General features: G+C 46.0%; 1 protein-coding gene across 1 annotated transcript in view; it reads left to right on the forward strand.

The window, feature by feature from the left end:
• Positions 1–16,500, forward strand: part of MRPL42 (mitochondrial ribosomal protein L42) — a 199,543-nt gene that overhangs the window by 96,612 nt on the left and 86,431 nt on the right. Inside the window, exon 3 of the mRNA XM_078655671.1 lies at positions 9,419–9,482. Coding sequence (XP_078511797.1) covers positions 9,419–9,482 — 64 coding nt within the window. The remainder of the gene's footprint in view (positions 1–9,418; positions 9,483–16,500) is intronic.

A 16,500-nucleotide genomic window follows, 5' to 3' on the forward strand; every position in this document is an offset into this window, starting at 1 on the left:
TGCTTTGCTCTGTCGTACAAATCAATTTTCTTACCCTAAGTTCCCATCAACAGTTTCCACTCATCCTGTCCTAACCGAGTGATCTATACTATACGCTAATAAAGCCAAGTACCTTTTTATTATGAAAGTGAAAAATCAGCCAGCAGTACAAAATCTAATTAATTCCAAGTATAAATACAGTACAAATATAGATACATTGAGCAGCATTCACCAAGATGTCTTGCGGTGAATGAGTGTCTTCTATACACTAAATCAAATTTTATTAATTCTCCTATCTGACTAATTGATCCCCACATTTTCTGTAGTCTCTTCCGACTGGCTCTGCCCTTTAGTGTATGTGGAATGGGGGAGTCACTAACTGATGACACCATGTTTAGCCCATCAGTGGCTGCCACAGGGGTGAAGGGGTTACTTCACCCATTCTATAGCATTACATAATCTCATAATTGTTATTGTGACATATGTACATAAGTATGGGCAGAGCAAATTGGGATGAACTAATATGTAGTACACAAAAGGTGATGGGAGGCGTGTTGCCACTGGCAATCGCTCGGGGGGGTAACACTCCAACCCATCCTTCTTTCGCTCAACATGCCTACTCAGTTTGAACTAGCCATATGCAAATCAGTCTTGGCCCTGCTCTTTATGGCAACAGTCAAGCTTGAATTGTCCTTCCTAAACCAGAACGCAAGCAACCCAGGACCGGTTGTGCCCTTGTTATGATTCCATCAGCTGGGTACAGTCGGTTCCAGTTATTGCTTATTAAATGTAATAAGCTAACTCTGTGCTCTCCTATGGGAGAGGGAGGCCTTGCAATATTGAACATCGAATTTGAGTTTTTGACTACCAGGGCATGTAAATTTTAAAAGTACATGTCCAACTTTAAGTGCACACGCTGTATAGGCTAGAAAGGGCCTGCTCTAGGGCTGACTTGTATAAATTAACAAGCATTAACAATGCAATAGGTCTAGCCTTTGATTAAGTTAGTATAGCAAAGCAAATGGCTTTAACTTAATAAAAGGCAGGACCTATTGCATTTTTAATCTTGTATTTGAAAAAAAAAATCACGAGGTTAGAACTAAACTAAAGCTATCTCTAGGCCAGCCCAAAAACTGTAGTACAACACTGAACTACTAAGTGCATAAATGGCACAGATTAGCACGCCATACTGAAGACCACGTGGAAGATGGTTCCAAATGCCATTAAAACATTTAGTTTTCCTAAATCTGCAGAAATATCTGTAACGTTGATAACGAACATGACAAATGAATCAAACAAATTTCCCTAGTGTTAATATATCTGGGGGGAAAAAATCAATCATGTGAGTGAGCTTGCATAATTTCACAGCACCATACTTTCTATGGTAAAATATCACGTAACAAAACGGGTAAAGTCCTATAAGGAACATAGCAAATTTAGCCATTTTTGACCAGCTTTAGCTTAAAAGCTACTGTAGTGTTGCGCTCTAGTGTTCTACGTCGTGTCATGACTTAGTACGCTGGGAGCGTGGCGGACATTTTAGGGATTCACTTCTGAGCCGCAGCCCGGAGCCGGAGCTATCTTCCGGCGCTCTCTGAAGTTAATGTATGCACGAAAATGAATACATAAAACCCCACAGCGTGTCCGCCTTATGTGTGCCCTATGCACCTCTCTACAAATTGGTGACGAGGCTGGGGAGGCGGACGCGCCCATTGTTAGGTCCCGACACGGCAAAAACACATGCTGTGACGGAGACACAGTGGAGAGCGCGGCAGGGGGGCTACCACGGACCAGCACATCATCACGGAGGAACCCGCCACGGAGAGAGAGCGGAGCGCAGTGTCAGCGGAGACCGGTGCAACCAGCTATCCCGCACCGACAGTGGGCTGGAAGTTTGGCAGAGTGAGTGTTCAGCGCTCCGCACGTGCACTGGAGAAAAGGCACAGTAAGTGTGCAGCACCCCCACAGTTGCAACATAAGCAGTGGGGCTGCACTGGACATAGCGTGACCTCTCCCAAGCTCCAGGGTGTGTTGGGGGACACGGTACATGGCCCAGGGGAGCCCTTCCCCCACAGAGCAGGGGACAACAGAGAACACCAGCCCCCACCCAAGGACGGGTAGAGGGGACACGTAACAGCGTAGTAGTGCCTTTTCCCAGCAGAGGGGGCAACAACTGTGCACCACGCCGCAAGGGTGGGAGCGGTAACGCCCACCAGTCAAGGGGTGCTGTGGTGACCCAGAAGACTCTTCCCTGTTGACCATACGCAGCCACACAGACCCACGAGAAGGTGGCATAACCCTTAATAGAGAAGGAGGTGCCCCGCAGTGGTGAGGACTACGACAATGGCCAGAAGGGAGTGGGGACCGGCATACGCATCAGGGGAGCAGCGGTGATCCAGCAACACACCACCCCAGTTACAGCTAGACCAGGCACTCCACAGTCCAGGAGCCAAAAGTACGCCAAGCAACTGTTAGACGCCCAACCTGGCGCACAGAGGACTAGGTGGTGCGGGAGAGGACCTCGTGGCTTAGGGAGGGGCAGAGGGTCCGTGAGAACAAAGCGTGCCAGGGAGCCCCCCCCACACAGGGCGGACGACGTATCACCAAGAAGGCAAGCAGCCTTGTGTGCCCAAACCTTATCCCTCACAAACTCAGTCCCCTTTCTACTAAATCCAGGAGAACCAGCCATGAAATGGGAAGATTGGAATGCGTACTTCTTGAACTACCTGTCAGCATTAGAGGATGAAGGGGGCGAAGTCTTCCCGAGCAAGAGGAAAAAGAAGATCCTACTACACAACTTGGGTCCGGAAGGTATCAGAGTGTACATGAACTTGGTAAAGACCAGACCTCAAGACGATGAAGACATTTTCCAACACGCCATAGAGGACCTGGACGGCCATTATCAGCCAGTGGTGTGTATCGCGATAGACCCCTTCAACTTATTTTAATGGGAACAGATCGAAGGGGAATCAGTGGATGACTATGTAGCAGCGTTAAAGAGATTGGCGGTCACCTGCAAATTCGGAGGACTCCACGATGACTTCATAAGGGACCAGATCATCATGTATACAGTGAACACGTCCATTCAAGAGAAGTTATGGGTCATAGGAGAAGCTCCCCTCAAAGAGATAGTGGCCATAGTCAAAAAGGCAGAACTCTCAAAGCGGTGCGCGGAAGCTGCCAAAAAGGACAATGCACATAAAGCCACAGTGAGCAAAGTCACAGAAGCCACCCCCCAGGAGCGGAAGCAGCCGTACACAGGAAACTCTCGGCAGCCCAAGAAATTCACACACAAGCCAGCCATACACCAGAAGCCCCACGGAGAGGACAGGAACAGTTGCTACAGGTGCGGTAATAGGACACACACAGCCACCGACAAACAATGCCCAGCCATCAGAGCCAAATGCTCGTAATGTGGGATCATGGGACACTTCGAAAAAGTCTGTAGGTTCAAACCCAAGAAAATGGCAGTCAGATATGTGGGGCAAGACTCGGAGACAGAAGAGAGAGGAGGCGAAGACGATGATGATAGTGTGCTGTGCATAGATGACCAAGTCTTAGGCATAGACCGCTCCAGGACACGGAAACCGCTGTGCGAACTCACCATAGGGGGGGTCCAAGTTGCAATGATCGCCGACTCAGGTTCATCATACAACGTAGCATTTGGGACAGAGACTTCGCGCGGACCATTGGCACACATCTTCTGGCCCCGAACATCCATCCAGTTACCTTCACAGGAGAAACCATTTCCATGGTGGGGTACCGCCCCCTACAATTTGAATTCAAAGGCCGCATGGCGGAAGGGAAGCTCTACGTGGAGGAGAAAGGACCCTCAGTCCTAGGATGAGTGGATCAAGGAGAACTAGGAATTCAACTAAACCCAGGAGGAACAACGCAAGTCCTAATGATGAGCCCTGCACAGACATATGAAGCTGATCGGTGGACGACTGAATTCCCGTTGGTATTTGGAGGCACCATTGGCAAGTTGATGAAATTCACCCACTAAATATGCCTCAAAGAGGGGGCCGAACCGGTGAGCCACAAAGTACGGAACATCCCCTTTTAGAGCAGAGAAGCAGTGCAACGCTTAGAAGACACCGGAGTAATAGAGCTGATCGAGAGCGCAGAGTGGCTGGCGCCCCTGGTGGTAGCCAGGAAACCCAACGGAAAGGTACGCCTCTGCATTGACTTGCGAGAACTCAACAAAAACATCTTGGTAGATAAGTTCCCGCTGCATAGGATCAATGAAATGTTGGCCATGACTAAAGGCATCAAATGGTTCTCCACCATAGACCTAACCTCTGCTTATCACCAGATCGCACTACACCCAACATGCAAGAAACTGAACTCGTTCATTACACCGTTTGGGTGCTATCAATTCCGGCGGATGCCGTTCGGTCTCGCATCCGCTGCAGCCGTCTTCCAAAATTGAATGCATAAGCTCTTCAGAGACACGGAAGGGGTGCAGTATTTCCAAGATGACATCCTAGTTATGGGAAGAACCAAAGCAGATCATGAGGCCAAACTCTTCACAGTGCTGCGCATACTAAGACAAAATGGCCTTCCCGCAGAGTGGGACAAGTGCAAGTCCAGAGTATCATCGGTCACATACCTGGGCCACGAAATAAGTGACAAAGGAATCGCACCCAAACAGGCGAATGCAAAGGCCATAAAGGACGCACCCACTCCCAGGAACAAGGACGACGTCCGTTCCTTCCTAGGTATGGCGGAATTCTATAGCAAGTTTGTACCTCATTTCGCCACCAAAACTCACAACTTGCATCAGCTACTAAAAGAAAAAACTGCCTTTACCTGGTCGGAAGCATCCCAGGCAGAATTCCAACAAATCAAGGAAGACATATGTGAGGCTCTGCACGAATTTGACCAAAGGGCACTATCCATCCTCACCACAGATGCCAGTGACAGAGGACTAGGCGCTGTACTGATGCAGAAGTCCAATGAGGGGGAAATGACAATGGTCAGCTTTGCTTCTCGTTCCCTGGCTCCGAATGAAGAGAAATTGAGTGTGGTGGAGAAGGAGATGCTGGCGGCGATTTGGGCAATGGAAAGATTCTGCCAATTCCTCTGGGGCTCCAGATTCCTGCTCAGGACGGACCACAAGCCCTTAGTAAAGGTACTCTCATCCAGCAGACATGCGACTGCCACACCCCGCATAGCGAAAATGACCCTGTGATTACTGGATTATGTGTATGACGTTGAATACATTCCAGGCACCAAGAACAAAGTCGCCGACTTTATCAGCAGGGCAGTGGCAATGGAAAACGCACCTACACACGGAAGAAGACGACTACACCATAGCATTCATGGAGGACCCAGAGGCAGTCATAAGCGCACAAGAGTGGAGAACGGCATATGAAGAGGATGCATGTCTCACGGCAGTCAAACGGTTCATAGTAGCAGGATGGCCAGAGAAGAAACACTTGGACACAGAACAGCGGAAATTTTACGAAGTTTGGGAAGAGCTGTCAGTAGCAGACAACAGGATATTCGTGCTGAGAGGTGACAAAGTAGTGCCCCCAGGCCGACTGGTAAAGCGGCTACTCACCATGCTGCACGAAGGAAATCTAGGCATAGTGAAAACGAAACAGAGGGTCAAGCAAACATACTGGTGGTCTGCACTAGACAGCCAGGTGGAGAGACAGGTCGGAGAATGTGCACAGTGCAGCAATACGGACAAGACACAGGCCACGATGCGACCCCCGTTAGGAAAATTCACCAACCCTGTAAATCCATGGGATGAGTTATCAGTGGACATATTGGGACCCATTTTAGATGCGCACAATGTATCCAAGTATGCCATCGTACTCGTCGACGGGTACTCCAAGTGGCCGGAAATTGAGATATGCGAGACCGTGGACACGGATGCGGTACTGGCCTGCTTCACTTCCATGTTTCTCAGAGAAGGGATTCCACGAGTCATTACTTGTGACAATGGACCTCAATTTACGTCTAACAAATGGAACGCATTCATGGAACGGAATGGAATAATGACCAAACACACCCCAGGTATATCATCCTGCTGGGAACGGCCTAGCAGAAAGATTTAATAGGGTAATCATGGGGTCAATTTAGGCAGCCAAAAACGCAGGAAAGAACTGGGAGGCAGAACTCAAGTGCACAATATGGGCTTACCGAATCACCCCCACCAAGACTGGTTATAGTCTATTCAAGATTTTAAGGGGCCGTGACCCTTTTACCAGGGACCACGTAGCATGGAAACAACACATAGTACAGAGCAAATGGTCACCAGCGGTGGTACGCAGCAACCTGGAAAAAGCTCAAAAGATCTACACGGACCATTACAACAGAAGACACAACGTCAAAGAAACATCGCTGGAAAAGGGGGAATGGGTCAAAGTGAAGCTCGCTCAGTTGAGAAGGAAGGGCGACCGCAAGTACAGTGCGCCCCAGCAGGTACGAGAAATTTTTCGCCAGGTCGGCCCTGTTAAGCGATGGGAAGATATGGTCACAAGACAGAATGTCCTGGTGTAACAAAGTGATGAAATGGGCCAAGATAGGAGCTACACAACAGGAAGAGAGCAATCAAGGGAACCTGGAGGAGGAAGATAATAACGATGACGCAGATACACCAAGAGGTGACATAACGGGCATCAACGCAGAAGAGGCTACCACCACCAGAAGACACGAAAATCCAGAAGTCACTGAGCGGCAGGCAGAGCAAGAAGAACAAGGTGCGTGTAGTTGAAACACCAGGGACCACCTACAGGCGACACCTAATGATGCCCCACCCAGTGGCAGCAGAGACAATGTGACACGTACACCACTGAGAGATATCCGTACAGGCAGGACCGTGGTACTGCCAAAAAGGTATCGTGAGTTTGACATGGAAAGTTAACCTTTTATCTTCATAAACCATATATAGCTTTAGTACCATGTCATTGTTGTAACTCTTTGCGGCGTTGCCAAGGGTGGAGATATGTAGTGTTGTGCTCTAGTGTTCTACGTCGCGTCATGACGTAGTACGCTGGGAGCGTGGCGGCCTTGTTAGGGATTCACAGCAGAGCCGGAGCTATCTCTCGGCGCTCTCTGAAGTTAATGTATGCACGAAAATACATAAAACCCCAAAGCTTGTCCGCCTTCTGTGTGCCCCATGCGCCTCTCTACGTGAACTGCCTTTCTCACCACGCTTCACAACGAACGATTGCCGTTTAAAGTACGTAATTAGACCTCTCTATTGAAACAAACTCAATGGCATAAAAGGTGTATTAAAGAAAATGTGGCTTTGTAGACTGTTCGATTGTAGGGGCTAACGAAAAGCAAAACTAGCCAAATGAAAGCGGGACGAGGAAGTCATTATAAGAAACGATCCTCCCTCTTCTCAATCCCTCCTCTTGCAGTTTTGCCAACGTCAACACCTCCAAACCCAGGTCAGTTCAAACCTAATAACTTTTTAATACGCGCATTTGTTGGTGTGGAGCCATTTGGAAGTCACCCTATTATATAGAGTGGCTGCATTGCCCAGGAAAGCAGGATGTCGACTTTTGAAATGCAATTAGACTGTTCTGGATTCGTAGGGGTATGAGAAATGCAGCTCGCTCCCGGTAATTCTCTCCAGCGACTATTTCAGTCTGAGGGTCTGTTGAGGCATGGTGGGGTTAGTGCCCCTAATGGTGCGGAACAGACGGTTTATTATAAAAGCCCAGTCATTTTACATTTTACAAGCAATAAGCGTTCCTTCTGAGGAAGTAGAACCACGGCACACAGAAGGAGTTGCAATTCTAATTTCTCTATGGTTTGAGAATGCGGAAAAGGGAAGAGCCGTCTCCCGGTCACAATCGGAATTGTAGCCACATCTCGACTACAAAAAAAACAAGCATTTGCAATGTAAGCGGTCCGATTGCATTGCAAATTCTTATGTTTAAAACTGAGTGTGGCGCCGCTTCACGGACACCACGCTCGGTTTCTTTATATATATCTTAATTTTAACACTGAGCATGGTGTCCTTGAAGCGGGCGCTGCACTCAGTGCTAAAGTTCAGAAATATATAAATAATCAGAGCGCGGTGTCCGTGAAGCGGAGCAGCGCTCAGTTTTAAAGTAAAAAATCGCTCCAGCCGGAATGACAAAAAACAAGTCCTCACCCTGTAAATAAAGGAGATAGTAACACGCCGCCAGTAAACGATCCAATCCCGGTGGGCGGGGCCAAAAGGAGACAAGGCGGCAACAAGGAGGGACTAAGAAGCCTCCTTTACAATCAGAAGCCAGCATTTTGCATGGCAGATGACACCAGCGAATGAGGAAAATGGGTGGGGCTTCAAATCCGCCTCCGAAAACCGCTACCCTTCAACCTTAAAGTTACGTAATCCTCTTTTTACTTTTCAATAGCTTTTATTATTTAATTCAATTATGGTACAAGGATAATCAAAAAATTTGTGGAAAAAATTAATATTTAACTCAATGCCCTTCCCCCATCCTAACACCTTGTAATCACTGAGTATATAAGGGGGGGGGGGGTGCTAGAGATATGCAGTGGTCTTTAAAGTTTAGATACCACTGCATGCCACTCGGCGCCCTTACATACTCTGCAGTGATTAAAGGTTTTAATCACTGCAGAATATGCAGGGGCATCGAGTGGTATTAGGCTGCACTATTTTCATAGCACAAAATCCACCCTTGCATCTATTTGTGGACACAAGTGCATTTTGTTATATGAACTAGCACCAAATTCGTACTCCGCGCCGTAATTTTAATGTAATTACGCGGAATCTAACTCTGCCAATTCCTGCCACACTTACTTAAGAGCCTCATCAGTATAAAAGTCACAGAGTTGAATGCTATCCTCTGACCTCCAAATTTGGAAGTCTTGAGTGTTAATCCGGGTGTGAAGTCTGCGTTGCGGTGTAAATGCAGCGGTGAGGGAGCTAAAGCAACCCCCCTCTCCCGCGTAATAGAGTTCCATACCATGAGTGTTGATCTAGTGATTGGAGAGACGTACAGGAGGCAGCCTCTCTCCTCTGTTTAAATTCTCCTGAAACATACTTTGTCAACACCTGAGGGCCCTTGGGAACGTGACTGTTTTTACTAAAGCATCTGACTAGCTGCCACATGTTCCTGAACACCTCCAACACCTACACCATGCATATGTTGAGCTTTCTAAATTATTAAATACAATTATTGACCTTGTTAGGTGAGACTGGCTTAGAACATTGACTTACAAGAAGTTACTTGTAATCTTCCGAGCAGGATTGTTTTGCTTTGGGATAACTGCATCAACCCATCTTAATATGGCATTTATTGCTTTTCACATTCCTTTCTTGGTTAAAGGCACCTTCTATTCTGCCTAATTGGGTGTGCACATTGATGTGATTAATTCAAAATGATACAGTAAATGTCAGCGTTAAATTCAAAGGCTTCCTTTGTTTCATTCATGTTTTAACCTGATTCCTTTCCTCAAACAGGTGCAGTTTTGTCCCCTGCTTCTCATAAATCTACTTACTCTGCTCTGCCAGAAGATTCAAACTGGTATGTATGAAGACCAGCATTGACCAGGGACATTCATTATTTCATTGCACTTGATCTTGGCTGCAGAAAAATGCACTTCCAATTGAACTATTGTATTTTTTTAACCCGAAATTATGGGTAATGCTATCTGTATTTTCCACTTGTAGTGTTTGCTGAATATATATTCCCAGGTAGTACATGGTATCTCCCTGTACCTTAAAACAGTATTACATTACAGACGCAACTGCACTGCTAGGGGCAAAAGATATGCTTAGACACCAGAGTCTCTATTGTGGCGAAGAGGAGCATCACTAAAAGATTGGGGGTGTCCTGTGCTACTGACAATCTCTCACTGGTCATGTGACATAACCTTGATAGGCATATGGCCCTGAAAGGGAGGGTTCAAACATCGGGACTGGATCAAAACAATTGAGAAATCAGGGGGGGCTAAATTTATTGGTTACATCACGATTATAAATCGGTCCAAGTGAGTAGCGATCTCTTGGGGGAATCAGTCTGATTAAATACAAGATTCGGGACCTTGATTGTAAACGTGGTAGCGGATTATTTTGGGGGGTTTGACCCCTTTCTGAAATGTGACCGAATTTGTTGATGATGGAATTAATTTCTGGACTGTTTGCACTCACGATTGCTGCGCTCACTCTGTTTGATTTTCAATACATTTCTATTTTAAATGATAGCGCGTGACACAGCGGAAAAGGTTTAGTATGTAATTTTTACACCACGCGCCAATCAGTCTAAAATCTCTATTCCATTGGACCTAATTCTGGCACTTATCAACATCAGGTCCTCCGACAGATCAGTGAGTGACAAGATTTTAGATGAATATCCCCCTCGTGAGGACCTAGAACAAAGGGAATATTTATACAAACTACACTATATACAAATATATATATATATATATATTCCAGCTCCGAGTACCCAACGTACAAAGGAGCACCCGGACCTCAGCTGCACACAAGGAGCCTTGAATGGTAAGCACACCTCCAGCACAACGATATCCTTTAACTGTTCAAACTGCCCTGGATGTCTGACGCGTTTCGAAGTGTCCCCACTTCTCTTCAGAGGCTTTGGCAGTTATGAAGGAGCGCTTGAGGCACCACACCCCTTCTTGCTTAGATGCACGCCCTGGATGGGACTTATGGGACTTGTAGTGCCTCACGTCGCGCTAATGTACATTTGGTAACTTTTCAAGCCCACAGATGGGCCTCGCTGTGTGGAATTCGTGCAAAATCCATACGCTGCTGTCCCATGTTCTCGGCCCGTAGTCAAGACCGCATGCCCCCCGGTTCTTTCGGGGTGGTGCTCCTTCCGCGGCATGGGTCGCCGCGTAAATATTCCAGCTCCGAGTACCCAATGTACAAAGGAGCACCCGGACCTCAGCTGCACAGAAGGAGCCTTGAATGGTAAGCATGCCTCGAGCACAACGGTATCCTTTAACTGTTCAAACTGCCCTGGATGCCTAACGCGTTTCGAAGTGTCCCCACTTCTCTTCAGAGGCTTTTGCAGTTATGAAGGAGCGCTTGAGGCACCACACCCCTTCTTGCTTAGATGCACGCCCTGGACGGGACTTATGGGACTTTTAGTGCCTCACGTCGCGCTAATGTTCAGTTGGTAACTTTTCAAGCCCACAAGGATATTGTTGTGCTGAAGGCGTGCTTACCATTCAAGGCTCCTTGTGTGCAGCTGAGGTCCGGGTGCTCCTTTGTTCTCGGAGCTGGAATATTTACGCGGCGACCCATGCCGCGGAAGGAGCACCACCCCGAAAGAACCGGGGGCCATGCGGTCTTGACTACGGGCCGAGAACATGGGACAGCAGCGTATGGATTTTGCACGAATTCCACACAGCGAGGCCCATCTGTGGGCTTGAAAAGTTACCAACTGAACATTAGCGCGACATGAGGCACTACAAGTCCCATAAGTCCCATCCAGGGCGTGCATCTAAGCAAGAAGGGGTGTGGTGCCTCAAGCACTCCTTCAAAGCTGCCAAAGCCTCTGAAGAGAAGTGGGGACACTTCGAAACGCGTCAGGCATCCAGGGCAGTTTGAACAGTTAAAGGATGTCGTTGTGCTGGAGGCGTGCTTACCATTCAAGGCTCCTTGTGTGCAGCTGAGTTCCGGGTGCTCCTTTGTACGTTGGGTACTCTGAGCTGGAATATATATATATATATATATATATATATATATATATATATATATATATATATATATATATATATATATATATATATATATATATATATATATATATATATATATATATATATATATATATATATATATATATATATATATATATATATATATATAACCTACTGGCGGTCGCCAGTAGGTATATATAGTTAGGATTTTTTCTCTATGGGTTTTTTGAAAATTCTATGTCTAATAACTTTGGCGTTTGTGGACGGAATTGGCTGAAATTTTCAGGAAAATGGCACATTTTGTTTCTGAGCAGCCCTTGAAAATTTGGGGGGGGTTCGTCAAGGGGGGGCCGAGAAAAAAGGGGGGTCCCAAAACGTGTTTTTAACATTGAGTTTTCCATAGGGCGGTTGGCCTCACTTTTAGCCCGAACGGCTGAATGGATTTGCACGAAACTTGGCAAAATTGTAGGGACTGGTAGCCCGATGTGCCTTTTGTAGGTCTCAATATATGTGCTCCAGTGGATTTTGAGAAATTAACGTTTAAAAAAAGATACATATCTGTAACAGCGGACCGGGCAGCGCACTGGTTCGCGGACTTTTCGCGCAACGGAGCTTTGTGAAGCGAAGCTGATTGGTTCTCCGGCGTCTGTCAACATTCCAAACAGTCCGTAGCGGCCGCCATCTTGTCTCTCGGTAGGATCGAGAGACAAGAGGAGGTCAAAACAAAGGGGGAAATAACTATAAGGGGGCATAGTAGATCCTCGCTGACCCCCTAGTTTTGATGTGGAGGTTTTAAAAGGGCCCCGCGGGGCAAAAAAAAACCAAAATAATAATAATCGAACGGCTGAATGGATTTGCACGAAACTTGGCAAAATATTAGGGACTGGTAGCCCGATGTGCCTTTGCTAGGTCTCAATATATGTGCTCCAGTGGATTTTGAGAAATTAACGTTCAAAAAAAGATATATATCTGTAACAGCGCTCCGCTTCGCGTACTTTTCGCGTTACGGAGCTTTGCGAAGCTGATTGGTTCTCCGGCGTCTGTCAACATTCCAAACAGTCCGTAGCGGCCGCCATCTTGTCCCTCGGTAGGATTGAGAGACAAGAGGAGGCCAAAGCGAAGGGGGAAATGACCATAAGGGGGCATAGTAGATCCTTCCTGACCTCTTAGGTTTGATGTACCATTTTGCCAAGTTTGGTGTAATTCCGTTCAGCCATTCAGGCTGTAGACGTATGTAAATGTCCTATGGAAAATTGCATGGGGAAAACACATTTGAAAGTGTTGAAATTTAGAACCAATTAAAATGTTACTTTGGTTTTGTATTTGTGTGTGATGAAAGTTAATTGGTTATGTATATATGTCAAATGAGAGGAAACCACAGCCATTTTGTGATACTACTGTCTGAGGTACATTTGTGAGGAATTTTTGGTGGTGAATTTCTGGTGTTTGATTTACACAGTACTAACACTTCTGCTACTTTTAAAAAGGTGAGTTGTTAATTTGTAAGGGGAACTATGTTGTACACTTGAAGATAATTTGAAAAATGTTTTCTGTTATTTATTTGCAGTCCTTCTGTTATACTAAATACTTGATAAAGTTAGTTTTATATTATGTATTACTAAAAACGATAAATGAAAGTGATTATTTTTTTCTGCAATTTACAGCAAGCAATTTCAAAATAAAATGGCTCACAATGAAGAGACCGTGGCAATTTCTTTTGAATTGTCCAACACATTGATTGAAATTGAGAGCACCAATAATGAAATATTGTCACAAGGAGGACATGACTTGTATGATTCCATTAGATTGATTGAAATGGACAGCACCAAGAATGAAATATTGTCACAAGGAGATGACTTGAATGATTCCACTACATTGATTGAAATTGAGAGCACCAATAATGAAATATTGTCACAAGGAGGAGATGGCTTGTATGATTCCATTAGATTGATTGAAATGGACAGCACCAATAATGAAATATTGTCACAAGGAGGAGATGACTTGAATGATTCCACTACATTGATTGAAATTGAGAGCACCAATAATGAAATATTGTCACGAGGAGATGACTTGAATGATTCCACTACATTGATTGAAATTGACAGCACCAATAATGAAATATTGTCACAAGGAGGAGATGACTTGAATGATTTTTTTGATCAATCTCTTGATGGCGAATTTATCGAGTGTTTGGAGACCATAGAGTTACAAGAATCATCATTGGAGACTTTTAATGAGGACATTGCTGATGAGGACATGTTACTAGTTCTTTCAAATTTAGAAAATTCTGAAGAATAAATTTATATTTAGAAATCAAAAATTGTTTGAGACATTATTCATTTTTATTTTTAATTTATGAGGTTGTAGCGAAGTGATTGTAGTATAAAATGAGACTTATAGTATAGAGTGCAACATTTTTATGTTACATGGTAAGTTTACTCATATTTACTTCCCTTCTGCCACTATATTATCTCCAATGTGTATTTGACATGTCTTCTTCATCTCCGGCCTCCTTTCTCTCACTGTGTGTCTCCGATGCATCTTATCGCTGGTATTTTGTGTAATTACAGAAGAGAGTAAAATAAAATAGTTCGGAACGTGAAAAGGGGGCAAAGTAGAGTACTCCTCACCCCCTAGGCCTTTTTAGGCGGTCCCAAAAGGATCAGTTTCTGCTTTCCTGAGAGATTATGGTATGAGTTCCATATACCACAATAACTTGCATTACAACATGCAAGATATCTATCTCCTATTACCAACTTTTGGAGATATTCGCGCTAAGCGCGAATATCTCCAAAAAGTAACACCTGCCCTGAGCAGTTCTTAGCCATGTTATCCAATGGGAGGTGGATAACATGGCTAAGAGCATTAGCTCGGTAATGCATGAATATCGCTGAGTTTTTAGCGATATTCATGCATTGCGGCCGTTTATTATCGCATTTGCGATAAACCTTGATAATAGTAAGGTTTATCTTCGATAATTTCTGACGATGCTTAGTGGTAAAAAATTGGTTGGTAAGCATCGTTAGCGATAAATATCGCTTAACTTTGGTAATATGCCCCAACGTCTGTTAACGTTCGATTCGAAGGAAATGAGGAAGTGTTGAAAAACATTGTCTGCGCCATCTTGCCTTTTTTGAAATGCCACACTTTTGTCGTGCACGGCAGCCATTTTAGGTGTCTTGACCAGACCCACTCTCTGCACGCTGTCGATTCGTAGCATGGCTCCTCACCCACGCAAGCATCTTCCCTAGGCACTGGTCACCACCGCTCTCTGTCTTATGCATGGGCAATAAACCTCCCCCCATCTGCGCTGCTCTTCCCTGAGAATCACACTCTGTGCCCGCCCGACACCTCCCTTTCGCCCTATTCACTACCGCACCCTCTGACACTCCTCTTTCTCTGTGTCCGATTGTCCAGGCTATCAGCTAGCCCTGCAGATGTAGTTTATGGCCCCAGCTGTAAAGAATCACCCCTCTTCAAAGGAGTTATAGTAGATCAAGGCCCACACTCGATGAGATCCGTCACACCACACGTGTTCCTACTATCTGAAAACCATCCTGTATTGTGATTGGGGAGGGGACCGAGCCTGAAGCGGAAGATTCCAGGAATGACTCTTTGTACATCAAAGTTTTTACAATTATGTGTCACATTAAAAATATATAGCACTCCAACAAAGTAGTAGGAATATAAAACTTTAATAACATATAAATATATACAACAAAACAAAAACAGTAAAAACATTTAAACAACGAAGAGACCGTGGCAATTTCTTTTTAATTATCTAATAGATTTATTGAAATTGACAGCACCAATAATGAAATATTCTTGTCAGTAGCGGTCTGTTGTGCGAATAGTTCCAAGGCAGCAGAACGCGCTGAAATCTAGATGGCACGAAAGTGATGTCTAGTAAGTTGCCGCCCAGCAAAAAACGGCGTGGGGCGCCGCGGGGGTGAGTGAGTCCAGTAGGCACCACAGCTATTCTTACCGGCATTGCAGAATTACTGCTGGGGACAATGCCTGTGCTGTAGCAGGGTCACAGCAGAAACAAAAAGGATTCTGTTGAAGATGTTGTTGGTTTTCAATTTGAAAACAGTTCTGGTGTCAACTGCTATGCTAATGTAGTGGTTAATGTTTTGTTTTCTCTAGAAAATGTAAAAGAGGGGGAGGCAGTCCAAAGTTCCGTTAAAAGGGCAAAGGAAAGGATCGGTGGTTTGAACTATCAGTCAAAAAGGGGAGGGGGTGCAATAATTTTTCCTACCGGGTCACACTGCTTTCACCGGAAGTGAGGTCTGCAGGATTCTAGTAATTCAAAGTGAGGCTGGCGCCAGCATGGGAGCGCCGACGTCCCGCGGATACAGTTTCGTCACTCCACGGGCGATCATGGCAGTCATTCCCCATCGGGGGTCGGAGACTCCCGCGGCTCCTCTAGAATCTTCAAGGTCGTGGAGGACTACGGTGGTGGAGTCAACCAGTGACCGGGCCATTTCTTTATGCTGGGCCCGCTCTTGCCAGGTCGACCGCCATTTTGAGAGTTCGGCAGCTACCGGCGATCGCGGGGTCACATGAGCGGACGGGCACCACCCTGCCGGGCGAGACGTTGCAGCATGGCCACAGTGGAAGAACCGTTTTCCGGGCGCCTGGAGCGCTGAGGGTGCAGCTGGGAAGTCTCCACCTGGGGAGGCGGGAGAGGCCTGTTCGCACCGTCTCTCCCTCCCAGTGCACCCCACGGCGTCTCGCTTGAGATTTGTTATGGCCGGACCAGGCGATGAGGACGAGGGGGGGGTCGGAGGCATGTGCAAGACATCCCCCCCCAGTGTTGTCGCAGCCATTATAAAAGAAAGAAGTGTCCCGTCCGTCTTCGGGCCGGGCTTCCGGTGG

The sequence above is a fragment of the Lissotriton helveticus genome, chromosome 1_1 (assembly GCF_964261635.1).
Source record: "Lissotriton helveticus chromosome 1_1, aLisHel1.1, whole genome shotgun sequence".
In the NCBI taxonomy this organism is placed as follows: Eukaryota; Metazoa; Chordata; class Amphibia; order Caudata; family Salamandridae; genus Lissotriton; species Lissotriton helveticus.